This window comes from Microcaecilia unicolor, unplaced genomic scaffold, assembly GCF_901765095.1.
Source record: "Microcaecilia unicolor unplaced genomic scaffold, aMicUni1.1, whole genome shotgun sequence".
Classification (NCBI taxonomy): Eukaryota; Metazoa; Chordata; class Amphibia; order Gymnophiona; family Siphonopidae; genus Microcaecilia; species Microcaecilia unicolor.
This window is the reverse complement of record NW_021963781.1, coordinates 1-18,897: the sequence shown is the minus strand read 5'-3', so window position 1 is coordinate 18,897 and position 18,897 is coordinate 1. Positions and strand designations below refer to the sequence as shown.

At 44.8% G+C, this 18,897-nt stretch overlaps 1 protein-coding gene across 1 annotated transcript in view; it reads right to left on the bottom strand.

Moving 5' to 3' along the window:
• LOC115459627 (solute carrier family 12 member 2-like) overlaps positions 1-10,436 on the bottom strand; it is a gene marked incomplete at its 3' end in the record, with an annotated part of 43,846 nt that extends 33,410 nt beyond the window's left edge. Inside the window, 2 exon segments of the mRNA XM_030189434.1 lie at positions 6,929-7,037; positions 10,383-10,436. Coding sequence (XP_030045294.1) covers positions 6,929-7,037; positions 10,383-10,436 — 163 coding nt within the window.
• Positions 10,437-18,897: the final 8,461 nt, after the last annotated feature.

Here is an 18,897-nt window from a genome sequence, read left to right as displayed (position 1 = left end):
CCAGAGAACATTTTTCAAGTAATCTTATGGAGTCATGTAGGTGTTCTTTGGTAAACCTAAGGCAGCCAGCATTTTCCCCCAACCCCATCTAGCTTTTTTTCCTAACAGCTCATGTATAAACCTTCACAATGGCTTAAGTACAAGACTGTTTTGTCCAAGATACTCCCTTTCTGGCAGGGTCATGAACATTTGCTTACACATAAGAACTTCCAGTTCACTTTCTTTGCATCTAATAGGGTGGATAAGAAGAAGTGTGTGTGTGTGTGTTTTTTTTTTTTTTTTGGGGGGGGGGGGGAGTCAGCATCTTGATAGCTAGTGATGTCACTGTGGAAATTGTTACTGAACATGGATATATAGAAGGGAGGTGGTTGATCTGGGTGTGGAAGATGAACGGAGAACTAGTGACATTGGTCAGCTTGTATGCTCCCAATGTTCACCAAGGAGGTCCAACAAGCCATTAATGGTAGGGGGAGATTTTAATCTGACAGTAGACCTGACTTTGGACAATTTGGGGGGGCAGTAAGAGGGCTCTCAATAGGGAACAGAAAAATTGAGTATGTTCTTAGATACCCTTGATATGACCAATATCTACAGAACTAAACATCCAGGGGAGAGGGGGTACACCTACTATTCTGTAATACAAGACATATATTCTCACACAGATTTCCAATGTGGGAGTAAAGGGTGTCTTCGGCAGTGGAAAGGAGCAAGATTGATTCTACCACTTGGTTGGATCATGCTCCAGCATAGGCTCTGGTAAACTGGGGGCAAGAGAAAGCAGGAACAAAATATGGAGACTTAATGATAATTTACTTAAAGACCCAGTTGTGGTGAGGAAATAGAGCAAAATTATTCAAGAATATCTTTGCGATAATGATCCATAGGAGTATAGCACACAGACTATTTGGGGATGCCTTAAGGCAGTCACACGGGGACTTTATTAGGATTGCACGGGAGAAAAAAAAAAAGACGCGGGTGGAGAACGAAGCTAGACTGATTGGAGCTGCGCACTGAGAGAGAGATTAAGTAGATGTTGGATAGAATGAAACAACAATACTTTGAATTTGGAAGTAGGGCCAGTAAATTACTGGCCCAGAGACAAAGTTCAACAAACTCGGAATAATATTTTAAGCATTAAGAGGGCCAATAATGTAGTCTATACAAAAGAGGAGGAGGATCCAACAGCAATTTATGCAGTTTTACAAACAGCTTTATACTCCGGAAACTCAGGCAGCTGAAATGGACATCACTACATACATGAAGATCTCTCAAGAACTCTGGAGGGCTTAGTTACAGAGAAGGAGGTATATAATGCTATTAAAGGCCCTTAAAGTGGGAAAATTTCCAGGCCTAGATGGATTTATGGGACTTTTTTCTTTTTTATTAGAAGTTTAATCATCACCTAGTACTCTTGCTGGTCCAGTTATTTAATTCTTTTGAACAGGGAGAGAATTATACAAGGCTGGCTGGGATCACCATCCTTCCTAAACCGGGCAAGGATGCCTCCCAATGTGGCAGCTACTACTACTTGGCAGCTACTACTACTACTTAACCACTTCACACTTTTGGGCATTGATACTAAAGCCCTGGCCTTAATGCTAGCGGATTGCCTGGCAAAAGTAATGCCTGTGTTGATCCACCCAGTTCAGGTAAGCCTTATAGCCAAAAGACAGGCGGGGGATGCAATAAGGAGGGTCCTTATTTGGCGAGCACAAAAGAACAAGGTGCGCCTTATGGCTGTTGTAGTGGATGCTGAGAAGGCATTTGATCGGGTGAATTGGCCCTTTATGCTTCAAATTTTGGAGAAAGAAGGGGGTCGGTCCCCACTTCATTACTTGGATAAAAACATGGTATAATACACCTATAACCTGTGTTAAGGTGGATGGCAGATATTCACCTGTGTTTGAATTAGGCAGGGGTGCCCCTTATCCCCATTATTGTTTGCATTAGTGGTGGAACCCTTAGTGCAGATTAATCAGGAGCATCCTTAGATCATCAGGTTAGAGATTAAAGGTCATCAGCACAAGATCTCTGTTTGCTGCCGACATTCTGGTTATAGCACATGCTACAAGGGAGACTCTAGGGACCCTGCAACAGTTAATGGGAGAATATGGGAAAATGTCCAGATTTAAGGCATACTTATCAAAAAGGAATTCTTAAATATTTCAGTTGCAGTGGAGGAGCTATCATGTATTCAACAGGATTTCCCATTTCAATGGGTGGACTCCTCTGTCAAGTATTTGGGAGTGAACTTGGGAAGAGATAACAAGATAATGTATAAATGGAATGAACTGCTGGTAGCTCAGCTTGGATAGATGGGATAAACTATTCTTATTCTGGATGAGGCGAATGGAGGTGGCTAAAATGATGGTCCTGTCTAAGTTTTTATACTTCTTTTAGGGTTTACAAAAGTACATAAGTGCATAAATGTTCCCATACTGGGACAGACTGAAGATTCATCAAGCCCAGTATCCTGCTTCTAACAGTGGCCAATCCAGGTCACAAGTACCTGGCAAGATCCCAAAATAGTACATTACATTTTATGCTGCTTATCCCAGAAATAAGCGAAATAAGCAGTGGATTTTCCAAAGTCCATTTTAATAATGGCTTATGGACTTTTCTTTTAGGAAGCCATCCAAACCTTTTTTAAACCCGGTTAAGCTAACTGCTTTTACCACATTCTTTGGCAACGAATTCCAGAGTTCAATTACACGTTGAGTGAAGAAATATGTTCTCCAATTCGTTTTAAATTTACTACTTTGTAGCTTCATTGCATGCCTCCTAGTCCTAGTATTTTTTGAAAAAGTAAACAAGCGAATCAAGTCTACCCGTTCCAATCCACTCAGTATTTTATATACCTCTATCATATCTCCCCTCAGTCGTCTTTTCTCCAAGCTGAAGAACCCAAGCCGTTTCAGCCTTTCTTCATAGGGAAGTCATCCCATCCCCTTTATCATTTTTGACGACTATTGATCTACCACTGGAAGCCTTTGGGATTTGGTATTGTAAAGTCTTTAGATTTATTGGGGGGGGGGGGGGGGGGGGAGAGAGAAAGCCAAGGGTGGGAAGGAAGGTGTTATTTTTACCTAAACAACAGGTCGGGATGGGAGTACCCAATTTGGGAAAAGTATTATTGGGCTGCCCAATTGAAGGTGCTGGTTCAGGCTAGGCTGGTCTCGTGGAAGCAGTGGCTCAAGCTGAAGTGGGGGGTGGGGGCTGGAGGGTGAGAGCAGGGGATTCTCTTTGAACACTTACCATGAGTGGGCTTCAACAATAAAGAGTTTTGGCACATGGATAATCCATTCACTAAGACCACCATGTATGTTTGGAGTAAGTTAATGACTGAGTTGCTGGGGGAGAGGAAAGACTGCATCATGTTTTCTTCCTTTGAGGAGGTATGCTCAAGGATTCTCATCAGGGAGGGATGTGAAGATCTTTCACCATTGGGAGCAGCGTGGACAATTCTATTTTGAGCAGTTGATGCATCGAGGACAGGTACTAGCTTTTCCAGTTTACAGGAACACTATTCACTGTTCACCAGGGATGTGTTTCCAATTACAGGCAAAGAATTTTCTACAACAGGAAGACTTAGTAGGACAGGTTAGAGGGGAATTGAGTGGTTTTGAACAGGTAGTGGGTAGAGCCATTCCTAAGGGAGCACTTTCTCTAATCTATAAGCTCCTTAGTTCCTCATGGTTTTCAGAGACCTAAATACATGCTTGAGTGGGAAAAGGCTATAAATAGGACTTTCGGGAATAAGGAATGGGAGCAAATCTGTCAACACATTCACAAGATATCATATGCTACTCAACTAGTGGAAAATGCTTTGAAAATGTTGTTCCAATGGTAGTGCACACCTGAAACTGGGCACTTGGGGGGCTCAGAAGGGGAAAACGTGCTGAAGAGGCTGCTTGGACAGGGGGACATATATGCATTTGTGGCGGACCTGCCCCCTAATACCTACGTTTTGGCCTTCGGTTTCTAACCAAGTTCAAACAGTGATAGCAGAAATGATTGTCCCTAATATGGAGGTGGCTCTGTTGAATGTCAGAGTTCCTGGCCTTGATGACTAAGGATTGACTTTTACTTCTGACCTTCGCCGCTGCCAGACTGGAGGTGGCGGTAAAGTGGGGTCAGAGAGTATATCATCTTTGCAGCAACAAACACAAACTAGCCTAATAGATTCTGTAGCCGGGGGGGGGGGGGGGGGGGGGGGGGAAAGAGTCAGTCAATCAATTGGACAATGTACCCATTGACTTCTTTCAAAATTGTTTCCTGCTGTGGACACTGAAGGACTACCTATGTCTCTTTGTTGGATATGGTTTATTTCTAAATAAAAAAAATGGTTTGATTAAAAGGAATTTTCAAGCACACCTGGATAGACTGTCTATTCAGGGTACATCTTATGAACTCCAGAAAAAAATCTCTTTGACACGATGCATGTATCTAATGGTTAGCGCAGTGGGCTGAGAACCTGGGGAACTGGGTTTGATTCCCATTGTTGCTCTTTGTGACCCTGGGCAAGTCACTGAACCCTCCACTGCCCCAGGTACAAAAAACTTAGATTGTGACCCACTAGGGACAGAAAAAGTAACTGCATAGAAAGGCGGTATATCGAATACATGACCCTTTATCCCATTAATTCCTTTACAGCAGCAAGCATTAGCAGTGAATCTGAGAGACTGAGATCATACTCCACACACCTTGGCTTGAAGTCAGGTTCATTACTATTATGGTATGTGCAAAACCCATTTGGAGACATGCCCCTCCCCCCCCTGAGAGATCTGTAGATCTTTAAAGATGTCAATGATTTTCTGGGTTGCTCTTGGAGCAATCTTGGCAGGAGTTACTGTAGTCTGCAACTTTTTCCATTTTGACTGTCTTACACAGAAGATAAATGAAATCTGAAATACTTAGAAATAGTCTTGTATACTTGTTCAGAGAAAAATCAACTACTTTAAGTCCTCTAACATTTCTTTTGATCACTAACATAACAGTAAAAGTCAAACTCAAAATCTTATGGACCCTTTACAAGCAGGAGGCAACCTTAGTTCTTGGGGGTTACAACCCAGTCAGGTTTGCAGAATTTACCCAATGAACATGCATATCACTATCAGACACCACTCTACATTAAATTTACCAATGTGTAGTTGAACCTAAGTATAAAAACACTTTATTTCCCCTCTAACACTGAATTAAGCTAAGCAATGCGGCAACTTCTTTCATAGTTTATCATTTCTCAAACACTCCTTCAGTTCTTCAAATAACATTCGTGTTGTTGGTAATTGAAGTAATCAAATTTCAAACCGTTTTCCTTCACAAAGTCAATGGATTCTTCCTTTATCATTTCAACGCACAGATATAAGCAGCCAGCTCTTGATAGAGTGTTCATTTCCATTTCAGACTATGTTGTCTTCAAGTTTTCTAGTCACCAACTGTTTGCCGCTTATGTCACTGCTTATAAAAACTTTTCCATGTCTGAGCTCACACAGTTCTGTGTTTCGCCAACCAGGCGTCTTCGGGAGCTAAGACTTACGTTGCTCAAAAAGCTCTCTGACCCACTCATGATGGAACTTCCACCCCAGCACACATTGCTAGATGTCTGAATATGCATGAGATCTATTTACGTACAATGGAGGCAGTACATGCACATAGATCTCATGCATATTCATTGGGGAAGCCCTGAAAACTCTACTGGGCTACAGCCCTCAAAAGACAGAGGTTGCCCACCCCTGTTATACAGCATAGAACCAATCCCAAACTCTAGTTATACAAGATTTATTCTGCAAGATGGTTTACTTGTTACCCAATAATTTTAGTGCCTGATACTAATTACCCAATTAATATACCATGGACATTAGGGATCATTTACAATTACATATATAGATTCTGAATTATTCTTGTTTCTTCATTGTGTCTCAAAGACCTAATTTATACCTCCCCCCCCCCCCCCATGGTAAGAGACTTATTTCAATTGGACAAGTAATTCCTACTCAAGGTTCACAAATTCAGTACTGTACCTGCCCATTAAATCCATACAATAACATTATAAACAGACCAAAATATGTACACTGCTTCAATAGCTTTTGGGCTTACAGATGATATACAAGATAAAATTAATGTTTTAAATTCTTGAACACATAAAATGGGCAATTTTATAACTGTGTGTAGTTGTGTACCTTGAAGTGTTGAGAATTGGCACTTGCATGCACATGTGCACTATGTGCTATTCTATAAAGTAGAGAGAGTGCATTAGCACATAACTGATAGAGGCATACATATGGATAGACCACAAGTGTGTCTACCATTTATGTTATAACTTACAGAATATAAAAGTTGCACATGTGACATAGTTCTTAGGTGCATCCAGTAACGCCCGCCATTGACACGGCTAAGTACACCTAACTTTGCACATAAGTGAATTTATTCTTGTATTCTATCATAGCATCTGTGCAATTATAGAATTGCCCCCATACTGTTTTAACATTGGGGAAAAAAGAAAATGAATGAAAAGACTAAATGGTGAGTGTTTTCAGGGGTATATAAAATTCTACACCACCAAATGTTAAAGTCTGCAATAAATAGCAGCCCTGACACCAATAAAATTTACCTTATACGTTTACAGTTCTAACATCTTAAACCATTCCCCCCCACATTTTTTTTTAGTCATGTGCTTGTGTTGGGGGGGGGGGGGGGGGGGAAGAGTATTGCAATAGACTAAACATTTACAGCTTCATTTCAGCTTAAACAAATGCTTTCAGTGGATATATACACTGACATACTAATATGGGACAGTTTGTGATTTTAGAAACATAAAACAAATTTACATATCTATCTAGAAGCATTTCAACATATCTGGATTTCAAGGTTATGTTAAAAGTGTTTCAAAACGTGCATTTCATCAGCAAGTGTCAATATACTTACATACCATTATAGCCAAAGAAACCTTTAGGCTTTTTGTCTTCCATTGGGATAAATGTTCCAATAATAAAATCTCCAATTGCTAATAACAGAATTACCAAAAGAACAATCTGGGCCTAAAATAAAAAGTTAAAACTGAGTTGTAGTATATTGAAATAAGACAAGAAAGCTTTACTAAATAGCATTTTTAAACAAATATTGTAAAACTGATCTCCATTCACACCGTTGCATCTAATTCCTATTAATTATATTTAGAGTTGTGTGGCAACCAAAGGCACAGGGAAATTGTGTGGGTGGAAGAATGTTTCAGTTTATTAAAATTTGCTATATATCAGAGCTATGTATAATACTATAAAATGAGCTGGAAAAGAACTACAAAATATAGTAAAGAAAAGAGGAGAAAGAAAAGAATAGAAGATAGAAAAATAAAACAGAAAAAAAAAAAGATAATCTAAATAAATAAAATCGGGGTAGGCAGCAATCTGGTCCAAGGCCATCAGAAGTAGTAATAAAAGGAAAAGCTAAATTGAAGAAATGGGTCTTAACAGGGATTTAAAGCAGAGAAAGGACACTGCTCGATGAGTGAAGAGCTAAGGGAGGTTGTCCCATAGAGAAGGGAAGTAAAAAAAGTAGAATTATGGGTAAATTCCAGATGTGAGAGGTGAACGGGAGGGGAACGATTGAAAGGCATGATGGAAAGAAGGAACGGAGCAACCATGAGGAATAGAGAGAGAACAGTAGAGAGAGATAAGGGGAGTCATCATAAACAGCCTTAAAGGCCAAGGATAAGAAGCTTAAAGTGAATATGATAGTTGACAGGAAGCAATGGTGGTGTGCAAGAAGAAGGGGAAACCCTCTCTGACCAGTGGGCATGGACTAAGACGACAGATAAGCAGATTTTGAACCTGTCTAAATGGGGGAGAGAGAGAGATATTAGGAAGGACCAGCAAAGGCACATTACAATAACCAAGACGAGAAAGACTATGAGGAGAGAGGAGTAGCACAGGAAGAATCATCCAAAAAACGTATCGAATCCGAATGAAGGAGAAAGCAGGACTTCAGTGTGGAAATGTGAGATGCAAATGAGGTGAGAATCAAAAGAACTCCAAGGTACTTGAGGGAATCAGCAAGCGTAAGAGGGATACTAGACAAGGAAGGACACTGCAGTGGGAGGTGGGAAGTTACCTGAATTCAGATGGTGACATATTTAGTAGGATTTAGAACAAGTGATTTGAAAGTCAGCCAGGAGAAATGGCTGACAAACAGGTCTGGAAGAGGGAGAGATCAGGGTTAGCAAGGTGGGTGGTGGGAGACCAAGAGAGTGTCATCTGTGTAGATGTAAAACCTAAGCGAGAAAAACTGGATTTAGAGCAGATAAAGGTGCTAGGAATTGAAAAGTGGTGGGCAAGAGTAAGAAGCCCTGTAGAACATCACAACAGAGAGGAAAAGAACGGGATCAAATATTGGCAAAGAAACATCAAAAGAAGAGTGAAGCAGTCGAGGACAGTACCAGAGATACCAGCTCAAGAAAGCCGAGTCAGAAGAGAATGGGTTAACAAGGTCGAAAACAGTGGTGATATCCAAAGAAATAAGAATGGTGGACTAGACCGCAATCTAGAGCTGAGCTGAGTGAAGTCATTAAGGAGGGAGTCAATAATAGTTTCTATAGAGTGACCAGTATGGAAACCAGATTGGAAGGAGTGGAGAAGATGGAGGATTCAATATACTGGGACAAAAGAACTATCTTCTCGGTAAGCTTGGAAAGAAAAGGAAGTTACCTATATAGTTAAAAGAGAAGGGAGGTATCCAGAGAAGGTTTTTTCAGAACAGGTTTGATGACGGCATTCTTCCAAAGCGGTAGGGACAGTACCCATTGACAGACTGCTTGTGATCACAGTAAACACTAGGGGAATGAGACCATAGTGGTCAAGACTGATCCAGTGAGAGGGAATAGGGTCAAGCATGCAGGAGATTTTATGCAGGAAGAGAAGTACCTGTCGAAAAAAAGAGAAGGTAGGTTAAATTGGGGCCCTGACATAAGGATGCAAGGGAAGGGCAGCAGGTGCAGAAGAGAATGAGGACAGAGAAAGAAGGGAGGAGGAGAAGAAGGGAGGAGGGGAAAGAGGGTGGCAGTTTTTTGAAGGAAGTGATTAGCAAAATCTTCAGCTGAGATTATCTGAGTAAGTGAAGGGGAGACCTCAGGAAGACAATCGAGACTCTATAAAGAGCTTCTGTTGACGGTTAAAGGCCTAGGCCAGTGGTTCCCAAACTTGGAGGCACCCCAACCAGTCAGGTATTCAGGCTACCCACAATGAATATTCATGAGAGAGATTTGCATGCACTGCCTCCACTGCATGCAAATCTCTCTCCTGAATATTCATTGTGGGTATCCTAAAAACCTGACTAGCTGGGGTGCCTCCACAGGACCAGGTTTGGGAACCACTGGCCTAGGCAATGAGAGAGGTATAAATCTGGTGTCTAGCTGAAAGCAACTGGGCACTGTCAGAATGGAGGTAAACACAAGTAGTGTTGTGTCAACAAGGGGACTTGGAGTGACGCCACCACCATTCAGAATGACGTAGTTGGCACTTAAGCCTAAAATCCGCTGATACTAGTGTTTACGAGAAGGACCCAGGGGCATAGCACAGTGGGGAACTTCACAGAGACAGCATTAGTCAGAGAAGAATTCCAGAAGGAAGATTTGGAAAAGACAGAAAATTAGAAGGGAAGCAAGTGAAAAAAAAGAGGAGGTAAGGGAGGAGGGGTCTACAGCTGCAAAGTTAGGAAGGGAGACTAGAGATGATCAACTGGGAAAGATAAGGGATGGTGCAGTACAAAATCAAAGTGCAATAACAAGTGATCTGATCAAGGGAGTGGGGCAGCAGAAAGATCAGAGATAGAGAGAATTAGAAGGGGAGGTAAAATAAGGTCTAAAGCATGACCAGCTTCGTGAGTAGGAAAGAGAATGTGTCGGATTAAATCAAGATCTGAAAAGAAGGGAAGAAATGTCAACAAGAGGAAGAACCAACTTGTCTCAGACAGTAGGGGGCTATGACAATTCATGGTTCCCTAATCCTTTCTGAGTTTCAGAAGAGCTTTCACCGTCAGGTGTACTGAATAATATTCATACAGAAGACCTCCCCCCCCAATCTAGGAAGAAAGCATCTGAGGCTAGTTTGTCATATGTCCCTATCCTGGAACAGAACTGAGGTACTTTCCCGTTATGAGAAGTAGCAAAATAGATCTACTGAGAGGGTACCCCACTCTTGAAAAATCATATGAACCACACCATCATCTAGGGATCACTCATATGGTTAGTACTTGCTGCTTTATTTTTGTCTATTAGATTGTAAGCTCTTTGAGCAGGGGCTGTCTTTCTTCTATGTTTGTGCAGCACTGCGTACGCTTTGTAGCGCTATAGAAATGCTAAATAGTAGTAGTAGTAGTAGTACATGATTCACCTTGTCTTCCAAGGAGTTATCTGTACCCATCAGGTACATAACTCTGTAGGTCATCCCGTGAGAAAAGTTCCACATTCTAACAGTCTCCCACACAGGAGGTATGAGCCTGTTCCTCCCTGATTGTTGACAAAATACATAGCTACTTAACTGTCAGTTTGTATCAATATGATTTTGTTTATCAATAAATTTCTGAAAACCTTTAGAGCAGTGGCTCTCAAATCAGTCTTTGGGGCACACCTAGACAGTCTGGTTTTAAATTTGTTAGTCGCATTACCTGTAGAAATGGCAAATTTGATAGTGCTAGACTATTTTAATTTGCCCATAATCTCCCACTGTGCCAATTTTCACATATTGTTTGATGCATTGTCAGCAGTTGATTTATATCTAGTGGACCAATCTACTTATGTAGTTGGGGATATATTAGATCTTGTGTCTGTTCCGCTAGATTGGTCCTATACTACTGTTCTGCAGGTGTTGCCCATTGCTGGGCTGGCCATTGTATGTTATTGTTAGATATCCTGTTACAACCTATAGCAGGTGGGAGATCAATAGGCACAGTTAGAACCATTAGACCGAAAGTGGACCCCCATTGCAATAATGGTTGTATGGTGCCCATTGCTAGGTGATGTCTCTGCTCTAACACCTAAGGAGATGGTGGATCATCGGAACCAATCTATACAAACAGCATTGGATACAGTTGCCCCTCAAAAGCCAGTCACTATGATGCCAGGTAATGAACCTTTGCCATGGCTTGGTACCACATTGCATCAGTTGCGGTGTGAGCTACAGCAAATGGCAAGAGAAAAAAAGGCGTACTAGGGATCCAGACGTGTGTTATGGTTATGTAACAATATTGAATATACTTTGACTGTGGCAAATGAGAGAAATGGTTTCTATCAAAAGAAAAATAGGGAATCCTTAAATCGGCAAGGGAAATTTTTTCGATTGTTCGTTCATTAATTCAGAACACAAGCCACTGGAAGTCTATTGTCCATTTGCTCCTAATGATTTTGGGCTTATTTTTTTAAAAGAAAATCTTTCCAATTGTTGCAATCTTTTCCTCTGTAACAGATTTTGGATACATCTAATATAATAAAACGCACCGTGAACGTTCTAATGAGGACAACATTCTGAAGTCACTAAAACACTCCCTGAAGGCTGAAGGGTTCGTGGCGTTCGTGGTGTGAAGCCAGCCAGGCTGCCAGCCGTCTCTGCCCGGCCCTCGCGTCAAACGTCATGACGTACAGGGCAAACGTCATGACGTCGACGGCGCAAAAAAAAACCAAAACAAACGCAGCGTCAGGGAAGAGGCGGCGCTCCCGACGCTCTAGCCTTCCCTTCGCTGTGTTCCGCCTTCTTCTGACGTCAAGGATGACGTCAGAAGAAGGCGGAAACACAACGAAGGGAAGGCTAGACGTCGGGAGCGCCGCCTCCTTCCCTGACGCTGCGCTGCCGGAACCGCCGCCACGGAGGGTAAATTTAAAAAAAAAAAAAAAAAAAGGGATGTAGGGGGAAGAGAAGAGGGTGGGCAGTTGAACAATGGGAGCGGGAGGGCAGAGGAGAAGGAAACGACAGCAAGGATGCGAAGGGGGGGGGAAGAAGGGGCGGGACATGCGAGACAGAAGAGCATGGATGCGAGGGGGGGGTCATGGAAGGGAGAGAGGGGAATTGCTGGAAAAGGATGAATGGAGGGGGCAGGGGACAGAGAAGCATGGATGGGCATGGATTGAGATGGCAGGGCTCAGGGTGAGAGGGGAACTGATGGAAAAGGATGAATGGAGGGGGCAGGGGACAGAGAAGCATGGATGGGCATGGATTGAGATGGCAGGGCTAGGGGAGTGAGAGGGGAATTGATGGAAAAGGATGAATGGAGGGGGCAGGGGACAGAGAAGCATGATGGGCATGGATTGAGATGGCAGGGCTCAGGGTGAGAGGGGGACATTGCTGTAAAAAGGATGAATGGAGGGGCAGGGGACAGAGAAGCATGGATGGGCATGGATTGAGATGGCAGGGCTCAGGGAGAGAGGGGAATTGCTGGAAAAGATGAATGGAGGGGGCAGGGGCAGAGAAGCATGGATGGGCATGATGAGATGGCAGGGCTCAGGGAGAGAGGGAAATTGCTGGAAAAGGATGAATGGAGGGGGCAGGGGACAGAGAAGCATGGATGGGCATTGATTGGATGGCAGGGCTCAGGGAGAGAGGGAATTGCTGGAAAAAGGATGAATGGAGGGGGCAGGGGACAGAGAAGCATGGATGGGCATGGATTGAGATGGCAGGGCTCCGGGAGAAGAGGGGAATGCTGGAAAGGATTGCATGAATGGGCGGGCAGGGGACAAGAGGAAGCATGGATGGGCATGGATTGAGATGGCAGGGCTCAGGGGAGAGAGGGAAATTGCTGGAAAAGGATGAATGGATGGGGACAGAAGAAGCATGGATGGGCCTGGATTGAGATGGCAGGGCTCAGGAGAGAGGGAATTGCTGGGGAAAATGATGAATGGAGGGGGCAGGGGACAGAGAAGCCTGGATGGGATGGATTGAGATGGCAGGGCTCAGGGGGGGAGGGGATTGCTGTAAAAAGGATGAATGGAGGGGGCAGGGGACAGAGAAGCATGGCTGGGCATGGATTGAGATGGCGGGGCTCAGGGAGAGAGAGGAAATGCTGGAAAAGGATGAATGGAGGGGGCAGGGGACAGATGGGCATGGATTGGGAGGGCAAGGCTCACACTCTTCTCTTCATATACAATGTCTTTCTGACTCTCACACACTCTGTCTCACAATGTATCACATTCACTCTCTATGTGCCACACAGTCACTCACACACTCGCTTGGTCTCATACACTCACTCTCACAGAGAATCGTGTCTCTCACACACACTCTCACACTGTGTTTCACATACACACACTCTCTTCTCACAAACACACTCACACCCAGACTCCACCTCTCTCTCTCACACACACACACTCACACTTTCACTCTGACTCTCACACAGTCACTCTCACATACACTCTCTCAAACAATACACACTTCGAGGAAAACCTTGCTAGCGCCCGTTCATTTGGTCAGAAACGGGCCTTTTTTACTAGTATCCAATAAAGATTACTTGCCAGTGGAATATGTTTGATGAGGTGAAATAAACAGAGATCTGATCTCATTTGAAATCATGTAGCCCACAGCATCAGTCGGTTATGTCGTAGCCCTTTTTTGCTGAAAAAGTGTGTGAAACTAGAGACGTACACGGAAGCGGGGTTCCCATGGGGACAGAAACAATTCCTGCGAGTTCCCATGGGTACGGAAACAGTTCCTGCGGGAGTTCTCATGGAAGTGTATGCTGCAACTTGCGCCAGTCTCTCACCTACCAAGGACAAGTTCTTTGCGTTCTGTCTCGTCCTCCTGATTTAACAGCACAGATGTGGAAAGTCTCCATTAAGGAGGTGGTAGAGACAAATGCTGAGGAATTCCAAAAAGGTGTGGGATGAACACAGAGTACCTCTAATTAGAAAAGGAAGTTATAAAAACCTAAACTTAAATGGCTGCATGTGTTTGGATTGACGAGTGACGCTTAGGATGGCGACTCTGGCTGTGATGAACTAGGGCCTCCTACCGGGCACACTTGTATAGTCTGTGTTCATATATGGCAATCTGGTTTAGGGGTGGGCTAGAAAGGCTTAGACGCAACTTTAGTGGTTGGAATATGAAGACCGTGCTGGACAGACTTTTACAGTTTGGCATTCCCACAAATGAGAAGACAAATGGGCTGCAGTGGGCTTCGATGACAACTCCAGCAGTTGGAACATAAGGATAGGGCCGGGCGGGACTTCTATGGTCTATGTCCCAGAAATGCAAAGAAAGGGACCATAATCAAGTATATAATATCACGTTTCATTGTTGATTTAATTATGAATTAATAATGAGGGTGACTATTGGGCAGATTGGATATACCATTCAGGTTTTTATTTAATCCTCTCTGTTCCGGGCTGATGCGTAGACCTCAGATCTGACACAGACACCAGCATCAGATGTCACCTGACCTACCGGAGCACGCATGTGGCGACCTCTCAGCACACAGTGCCAATGAATCAGAGGACAAGTCTTACATGTGGCGCACCAAAATGATCCAAGTTCCAACTTCCGTTCCTTCCCTTGCAGTGATGCGGCTCGAGCCCACTGGAATTTTTTTTTTTAGGTACCATTAATTCGTGTGGGATTTGAGTGGGGACAGGTTAAATTCTTGTGAGGATGGGGGGGTGGGGGGGGATGGGTAAGATTCCAGTTGGGACAGGTAATATTCTGTCCCCAGCAATTCTGTAATTGAGAAACTCTGGGAGCTCATTTTCAAGCACTAGACTTACAAAGTTCCATAATAACCTATGGAACTTACTATGGAACTTGTAAGTCTAAGTGCTTTCAAATACACCTCTATCTGTCCTGTATTGATATCATGGTAAATTCTCCATGAAAGAAGGATTTTTCCCCGAGGAGCTGAAAGTAGCTACTGTTTGCCTGGTTGATAAAAGACCTTACTGGGATTCAAGAGATAGCCAATTTTTGTCCTAGTTACTCATTGCAGGGTTGGCTAAGCTCATTGAAAAAATCTGTATATGTGCGGCTGAAGAGCTATTTGTCTCAATATTTGTTGCTGGACCCGCACCAGTATGTGTCTTGCAAGGCCTGCAGCACCAAGGCATTAGCATTGCTATCGTGGATGAAGCATTCGGATTGTTTGTTGATTCTCCTTGACATTTCTGTAGCGTTTATACGCTAGATCAGATTCTATTATCTTGGTTGTGAGAATGTGGTATTGCGGGAACTGTACTTCAGTGTTTCCAGACATTTCTAGCTGGAAGAAACACAATTGATTCGTATTGGGGACAGTTTGCTGCAGATGTACCATCAACGGCCTTCTGCCCTTCAGAAAGCACTGAAGACCCATCTCTAAGATAGCTACCCTAACGATTCAACCTAACCAAGCCTGCCACATGATTCTTATTGACGATTTTTATACATGGACATGTTTCCCATTATCCTTATGCTACCCCATATCCATTCCTCTCCATCCTTCTACGCCTACCTCCCAACGCTCATTTCCTTCTGCACCCAATTCACTTATCCGTTAACCCCATTAATACTGCGTTACTACATATTGCTCTTTTTATGACCTTGTATTCTTTATACTGTTACTATGTAAGCCGTATTGAGCCTGCCATGTGTGGGAAAGCGTGGGGTACAATGTAATAAATGGTATGTATGTATTGAAGACAGGGGCTCCCCGGGGTTCTGTGCTCTCAGCACATTAAGAACATAAGTGATGCCATACGGGGACAGACCAAAGGTCCATCAAGCCCAGCATCCTGTTTCCAACAGTGGTCACTCCAGGTTACAAGTACCTGGCAAGATCTCAAAACAGTATAAAGCGAATGCTACATACCAGTAGAAGGTATTCTCCGAGGACAGCAGGCTGATTGTTCTCACTGAGTGGGTGGACGTCCACGGCAGCCCCTCCAATCGGAACACTTTCTAGCAAAGTCCTTTGCTAGTCCTCGCGCGCCGATGCGCACAAGCGGCAGTCTTCCCGCCCGAACCGGCTCGTGCCGGCCAGCTCATTAGTAGCAAGACAAAGAGAAGGGAAGACACAACTCCAAAGGGGAGGCGGGCGGGTTTGTGAGAACAATCAGCCTGCTGTCCTCGGAGAATACCTTCTACAGGTATGTAGCATTCGCTTTCTCCGAGGACAAGCAGGCTGCTTGTTCTCACTGATGGGGTATCCCTAGCCCCCAGGCTCACTCAAAACAACCACCATGGTCAATTGGGCCTCGCAACGGTGAGGACATAACTGAGATTGCCTAAAAATTTACCAACTAACTGAGAGTGCAGCCTGGAACAGAATAAACATGGGCCTAGGGGGTGGAGTTGGATTCTAAACCCCGAACAGATTCTGAAGCACTGACTGCCCGAACCGACTGTCGCGTCGGGTATCCTGCTGCAGGCAGTAATGAGATGTGAATGTGTGGACAGATGACCACGTCACAGCTTTGCAAATCTCTTCAATAGTGGCTGACTTCAAGTGGGCTACCGACGCTGCCATGGCTCTAACATTATGAGCCGTGACATGACCCTCAAGAGCCAGCCCAGCCTAGCGTAAGTGAAGGAAATGCAATCTGCTAGCCAATTGGATATGGTGCGTTTTCCCACAGCCACTCCCCTCCTGTTGGGATCAAAAGAAAAACAATTGGGCGGACTGTCTATTGGGCTGTGTCCGCTCCAGATAGAAGGCCAATGTGTGCAGCTGACGTTCAGCAGGGCAGGAATGAGGACGGGAAAGAATGTTGGCAAGACAATGGACTGGTTCAGATGGAACTCCGACACAACCTTTGGCAGGAACTTAGGGTGAGTGCAGAGGACTACTCTGTTATGATGAAATTTGGTGTAAGGGGCCTGGGCTACCAGGGCTTGAAGCTCACTGACTCTACGAGCTGAAGTAACTGCCACCAAGAAAATGACCTTCCAGGTCAAGTACTTCAGATGGCAGGATCCAGTGGCTCAAAAGGAGGTTTCATCAGCTGGGTAAGAACGACATTGAGATCCCATGACACTGTAGGAGGCTTGACAGGGGGCTTTGACAAAAGCAAACCTCTCATGAAGCGAACAACTAAAGGCTGTCCTGAGATCGGCTTAACTTCCACACGGTAATGGTATGCACTGATTGCACTAAGGTGAACCCTTACAGAGTTGGTCTTGAGACCAGACTCAGACAAGTGCAGAAGGTATTCAGCAGGGTCTGTGTGGGACAAGAGCGAGGATCTAGGGCCTTGCTGTCACACCAGACGGCAAACCTCCTCCATAGAAAGAAGTAACTCACCTTAGTGGAATCTTTCCTGGAAGCAAGCAAGATGCGGGAGACACCCTCTGACAGACCCAAAGAGGCAAAGTCTATGCTCTCAACATCCAGGACATGAGAGCCAGGGACCGGAGATTGGGATGCAGAAGCGCCCCTTCGTCCTGCATGATGAGGGTCGGAAAACACTCCAATCTCCACGGTTCTTCGGAGGACAACTCCAGAAGAAGAGGGAACCAGATCTGATGCGGCCAAAAAGGAGCAATCAGAATCATGGTGCCTGGTCTTGCTTGAGTTTCAACAAAGTCTTCCCCACCAGAGGTATGGGAGGATAAGCATACAGCAGACCCTCCCCAGTCCAGGAGGAAGGCATCCGATGCCAGTCTGCCATGGGCCTGAAGCCTGGAACAGAACTGAGGGACTTTGTGGTTGGCTCGAGATCGAAGAGATCTACCAAGGGGGTGCCCCACACCTGGAAGATCTGTCGCACTACACGGGAATTGAGCCCAGAGCCACATGCTGACGGCTTCCTGACACAGGGGGCGAGATCCGGTGCCCCCCTGCTTGTTGACGTAATACATGGCAACCTGGTTGTCTGAATTTGGATAATTTGATGGGACAGCCGATCTCTGAAAGCCTTCAGAGCGTTCCAGATCGCTCGTAACTCCAGACGATTGATCTGCAGATCGCGTTCCTGGCGGGACCAGCTTCCTTGGGTGTGAGCCCAGAGCCATCGACATGAGCTCCCCATCCCAAGAGGGACGCATCCGTGGTCAGCACTTTTGTGGGCTGAGGAATTTGGAAAGGACGTCCCAGAGTCAATTGGACCAAATTGTCCACCAATACAGGGATTCTAGAAAACTCGTGGACAGGTGGATCACGTCTTCTAGATCCCCAGCAGCCTGAAACCACTGGGAAGCTAGGGTCATTGAGCAGATCTCATGTGAAGGCGGGCCATGGGAGTCACATGAACTGTGGAGGCCATGTGGCCCAGCAATGTCAACATCTGCCGAGCTGTGATCTGCTGGGACGTTCGCACACCGCAAGACCGAGGGACAACAAGTTGTTGGCTCTCATCTCTGGGAGATAGGCGCGAGCCGTCCGAGAATCCAGCAGCGTCCTATGAATTCGAGCTTCTGCACTGGGAGAAGATGGGACTTTGGTAATTTATCACAAACCCAGTAGCTCCAGGAGGCGAATAGTCATCTGCATGGACTGCAGGGCTCCTGCCTCGGATGTGTTCTTCACCAGGCCAATCGTCGAGATATGGGAACACGTGTACCCCCAAGTCTGCGAAGTGCCGCTGCTACTACAGCCAAGCACTTGGTGAACACTCTGGCGCAGAGGCAAAACCAAAGGGTAGCACACAGTACTGGAAGTGACGTGTGCCCAGCTGAAATCGCAGATACCGTCGGTGAGCTGGCAGTATCGGGATGTGCGTGTAGGCGTCCTTCAAGTCCAGAGAGCATAGCCAATCGTTTTCCTGAATCATGGGGAGAAGGGTACCCAGGGAAAGCATCCTGAACTTTTCTTTGACCAGATATTTGTTCAGGGCCCTTAGGTCTAGGATGGGACGCATCCCCCCTGTTTTCTTTTCCACAAGGAAGTACCTGGAATAGAATCCCAGCCCTTCTTGCCCGGATGGCACGGGCTCGACCGCATTGGCGCTGAGAAGGGCGGAGA